Source organism: Cicer arietinum, chromosome 8 (assembly GCF_000331145.2).
Source record: "Cicer arietinum cultivar CDC Frontier isolate Library 1 chromosome 8, Cicar.CDCFrontier_v2.0, whole genome shotgun sequence".
Lineage (NCBI taxonomy): Eukaryota > Viridiplantae > Streptophyta > Magnoliopsida > Fabales > Fabaceae > Cicer > Cicer arietinum.
Genome location: NC_021167.2, coordinates 214,998 through 220,254, shown reverse-complemented (window position 1 = coordinate 220,254; position 5,257 = coordinate 214,998). Strand labels below are relative to the sequence as shown.

At 34.5% G+C, this 5,257-nt stretch overlaps 1 protein-coding gene across 5 annotated transcripts in view; it reads left to right on the top strand.

The window, feature by feature from the left end:
* LOC101491192 (DNA repair protein REV1) overlaps positions 1-5,257 on the top strand; it is a 15,501-nt gene extending 10,244 nt beyond the window's left edge. For all 5 annotated transcript variants that reach the window (XM_073364408.1, XM_073364405.1, XM_004511239.4 and 2 more), the window contains exons 21-25: positions 877-1,466; positions 2,148-2,208; positions 2,518-2,692; positions 3,125-3,307; positions 4,533-5,257. In XM_073364408.1, the coding sequence (XP_073220509.1) occupies positions 877-1,466; positions 2,148-2,208; positions 2,518-2,565 (699 nt within the window). In that variant the 3' untranslated portion in view covers positions 2,566-2,692; positions 3,125-3,307; positions 4,533-5,257. The remainder of the gene's footprint in view (positions 1-876; positions 1,467-2,147; positions 2,209-2,517; positions 2,693-3,124; positions 3,308-4,532) is intronic.

Genomic DNA, 5,257 nt, shown 5'->3' with positions numbered 1-5,257 from the left:
CCTATAATTTCGCATCATATCAAAGTGGTATTATCCTGTGACCTGTTCCATTAGAATTTGACTAGCTTAACTCTACTGCTTGCATGAAAGTGCTTGAAGTTTTTATTTTGCTATGCCCGTATCACAGTCTCCTGACTGTCCACTTGCTCTACTGTTGTGCTTTCAGGTCAAGCCTGCTTTCTTTTGGCCTTCTTTTTGGGTTTTGTTAGTGCTCAGTACATATTTAGTTTTTTTTTCTTTCAAATCTTCATTTTCCCCTCCCTTTTTGGTATTATTATTGGTTTTTCAGTTCTAGCATGGCAATGAGAGGTAGAGTAAGAATGATAAAATTTTATCTTTTCCTTCTTTCTCCCATAACATTCTCGTTCTAGTTACCTTCTTTAAAGTGTTCTTGCGTAACAATTGACAAGCTTCAAGTTTAGTAAATTGCAGCTTTAGGCAAGGACCGCGGGGTGTTGGTATATCTGGAAAGTACTTATAATATCATTGTTGTATCTTTAGGATATCTTCAAATATCTTGAATGATTTCTAAGGCTCTATTTGGATATTTTAAAACAGCGGAGTGGAATGGAACAGATTGGAATGGAATAAAGATTCCTTTCCATTCTTTTTATGATGTAACATAACAAAATTCTCATTCCAAACAACGGAATTTGACCTTGTACCACTTCATTCCATCCTATTCCATCAATCCAAACAAAACCTAAGGAAGGATTAATTTTTATATTTTGTTATATTTGATTTTTTCCCTTCATTGACTCACAGTTAGTCATTAAAGTGGAATAAATATTAGTCCTCTTTGCTTTTATATGTATCTGTTATGCTATTTTTCTAAGAATATTTAGTTTAGCAACATATATCATGATTTACTGTCAGGCAATGCAAAATGAGGCAGAAGGAGGTGAAGCTGTACCTGATTCAGGGTCTGGACCCTCTTTTAACGTTACTCGCAATTCAAGTTTTGAAAAAGATGATTTATTGCCTTCTTCTTTAAGTCAAGTTGATGGTTCCGTCTTACGAGAATTGCCTGAGGATTTGAAAGCTGTCATTGTTCAGCAGCTTCCTGCACACAGGAGACAGGAGATTTGCTCCAATGTTGCTCTAGTCCCTCCTAATGAAAACCTTCAGGTGGCATTAGGCGTCAAGAATTCCGAGAATCCTGGATCAACTCATGTTTTGAATGAAAGTCTTTGGGCTGGGAATCCTCCAAAATGGGTAGAGAAGTTTAAAATCAGCAGTTGCTTAATATTAAAGAAACTGGCAGAAATGTATTATAAGTCAGGGTTGACTAGCACATTATCATCAGTTTTGTACCAAATTATATCTGAATTCCACCAGCTAAATCTTGCTCATCAGATATCTGATGACTCTGTTAACATCACGTGTGAGCTACTGAAGCAGTATATCAAAGTGAAGATAGGAAAAGATATTGAAGAGATTTATATTTGTTTTCGGCTTCTGAAGAGGTATGTTAATGCTGCTAGTTTGGATTACTCTATTGAAGGGTTCATTGTTGATATTGTGTAAACTTTTTCCTTGGTATCTCCCTCCACAAATTTTATTTGTGTGTGCGTGTGTGTATTCTTTTTGGATTAAGTGCGGTCCTATAGTGATAATGGGGGATTGTGCTAAAGTAGACATAGAATGGATTAAAAACGAGGTTAGTTTATTAGTGATACAATAACTACTGTGTGTTTTATTTATGTAACTTTGAGTATTGTGTTCTATACTACATTTGGGTCCCATATATAAGAAGAGACCAAGGAGGTTCATTTAATGTTATAATGTTGGAAGTTTCTTCCAAATACTATATAATCTTAGCAAGCTTTAAATGTTTCCACACTCACTTTTACGGGGAATAGATGCATTTACAGTAAATAGGGAAGTGACTTTCAAGTAATTATCGCAGTTAGTACATCTTGAAATTTGTGATTTCCAAGTAATTTTAGCAATAAGTAGGACCAAAGAGAACTCCAAACTTTCTTTTTCTGATATGACCAGAGAGAGTATTGCAAAATTTATTGATGGCACAGTTAGATATTAAAGAATATTGTCAAATGGTGGTTGTGAAGTCGGTCATTTTATTTTTATTTTTTTGGATAACTATCGTTTGACAAATTTTGGAATGACTCATAATTTGTTTTCAGGTTTGCAGCTAAATCACATTTTTTCCTACAAGTGTATAATGGTGTATTTCCATACCTTCAGGTATACCTTATCAACCAAACAATACATCATGAAAATAGGGGGGAAACAGCAGGGTGCAAGGGTGAATGATGTGGCTCTTAATATTTTAATAGGATGGAAGTAGTGACGGCCTGGCTTACATAATATATAAATATATTGTTATAAACGTGTATTATTATGTCTAGATTCAGCGTGTCTTGTAAATATAGTGAAATGGAAAATTTTCTTTGTAGTGTAATATATTGGAAACTTGAAACCCAGGGTTTTTAGCATGCGCTTCTCTTCTCACTCCAACAATACATATTGAATTATCTGGTTAAAATTTTGTAGGAAGCTGTTGATGACAATTATGGAGGAAGTTTGTTAATAACTCGATAGTAACACTCAGATTGTCAAATTCTTCTAACTATGGCAAATTGAGCAAAATTCTCGGGTTTCTGTATGAGCCTATGTGGTCGCGTCGCATCACAAACCAATAGTTCTATCGACCATGATTTCCTGCAGGGTAAGTTTACTTTAATGTGATGGCTAAACATTTTCTGCTGTGTATGTGATTAAAATTCTAGACAGACAGCTAACATTATTCATCTTATTGATAAATTTGTTATTTTAGGTTGCATTGTTTGCATTTTACTCTATGCCCAAATGTATAAATCTTTATTTATCGTTCATCGGCTCTACAGGACCTTTTCTGTGATGTTAAACTTCTCATATGAACTTTTTCTTCGTGGCTGTGCAATGTGAATTGTATATTCCTTTTTTGTTCTTTTGTTCTTTTAATCTTTTTCTTTTCTTGTTTGAAGTCTCCTATCTTGGTTATTGATCATAACTTAGGTCTCAACGTTTATAATGCATAGTTTATTTATTAATTATCAATTGTATCACTACCTGCTGGCATTGCCACATTGGTTTGATATGAGTCTGCTTCTATTTATAGGTGTAAGTACATTGCACAACAACCCAATCAAAACAGAGAGGTGAAAAATTGAAGTATGTGGTGGTTATTGGGCTTTCCAGCCGAGTTTCATTAGTTTGTGCCTCGGTTGCAATTTGGTATTTGGGCTGTCTCAAAGCTGGTGTCATGGCTAAGATTGGAGGTTCTAATAGCTGTGGGTATAAGGTGATAAAAAATCCATTCTTATTTTTTCAGATTTCTTTCGTGACCCAGGTTCATATTTGATAATCATTATTTTCTAAGGCGAGGATGTCACCTAGAACTGCAATTACTGCTAGAAAGGAAATATTCCTTTCTTTTAGACTATCATAATAAGGTGTTACTAATCAAAATACTTGGAGACTTAACTCTCTCATTTTTGGGCTAGTGATGTTAGGCATGATATAGTCTAATTTTAGTGTTAGGGCCTAGAAGGTTACTATGAAAAGGTAAAGGATACCCGCATATGGTAAAAGATACATAAGATGTCTCCATAGTGTGTCAATTATCAAATGATTTTTATAAATAACTTCTTGGCGTATCACCCCATTTTTAAGGGAGTAGTGACCAGACCACTTTAATTAGAGTTTATTTGCCAGTAGGCTATTGGTTTAAATTAGGAGATGGTAAGCTTATGGACCCAAAGTTAAATTTATTGATTAGGTTAATTTAGTTAAACATAGTTTAGTAATTAGTTACACCTCAAAGTAGGCAAAACTCTTATTCTGATTAGAGAAGTGTCCTATAGTGTTTGCAATTAGAGACTTGGTATTTTAACTGAGTGCCGTGGTTTTTTTTTTTTGGGTGTGGGGAGAGATGTACATGTAGTTTACAGTTTGGTTCTTCCTCCAACTCGGTAGTTCTCTTAGAATTTAGGTTAAAGGTCTAGTTCGTCCCAACAAAACTAGCTTATATGTTTGGGTGGTCCTCACCTGATAACCTCGTCTTGTAGTTATAAGCATTACCTAGGCCATATCTCTAATCAACCTAGGACTCTCAACGCCCTCCTCATGCTTAAGACTGAGCATTTGAAGTGTGTACTAATGCGGAAAGAATAACAAGGATTTCAACAAGTTCAATAAGTTTTCCATACCTTGGAAGTATCTTTATTTTAATGTGCAAATAGATGAATACTTCTCTGCCAATGCCATGGAGTGGTCGGCAGCCGTAATAAATTAGATTTGATGTTTTATCCTTTTTTGAGCTACTGAAATTGATTTTACAATATTAGATTAGATCTATTCTATAATTATGAATACCGTTTGTTGCTGTAACCTTGAGCAATTTATTACCTATATCATTTTAATTGGCTGATACCAGTTCTTTGTATTGCCATTGCCTCTGTCAGAATTATACTTTAACAAATACATGAAAGAATTTGAACCTGTGTACTCGTTTTCTTACATAACAGGGTTTGAGTCACCTTTAGACACGGACATGGTTTGTCACAGTGAATGTGTGAGTACTGGAACCGAGTCTTTCAAAAGGCAGAATATCAATTGATTTTGAGTCATATGGCGACCATATAGTATTTTTCAGTCAAAATAAAGTTCACTAGCTGCAACTAATGAACCAACCACTAGGTATCATCACCAGATCTCAGTTTTCTCCGTGGAGTAACTTTTGCCACTGCTTATTGTACTCTGCAACAGTCACTCCTCACTACCACTATTTCGGTTGCATTGGGATGGAAGCATCGTACAGTGAAGAGATTTGACCCAGCAGTTTTATTCTCCAGATAGCAGCTGATTAAGGAATTATTTGAGACCATTGAGAGTTAGTTGACTTTGGAATAAGGACCATGGTAGACTTCCTCAAAATTATTTATGAAACCAGTAAGCATCATATTTATCATATTTGGAGGAAAAAATTAAAATATAACATATTCGGTTGTTAGACCTGTATCAAATTCCTACAAATAAACCGAATTACATATTCAGTTGTAGTATGTTCAAGTAAATGTTTAATTCGTACGATTCACTTTAATGAAGATTACTTGACAATTGTATCTTTGGGCATGTTTGAATTTACTCTTAGACAAGCAATTGTTGAGTTGTAAATTTGGGTGCGCTCTAATATAATTGTTTTTATTTTTAGACTATATTTTTAACTTGAATAAATTTGAAACTTTTGCCA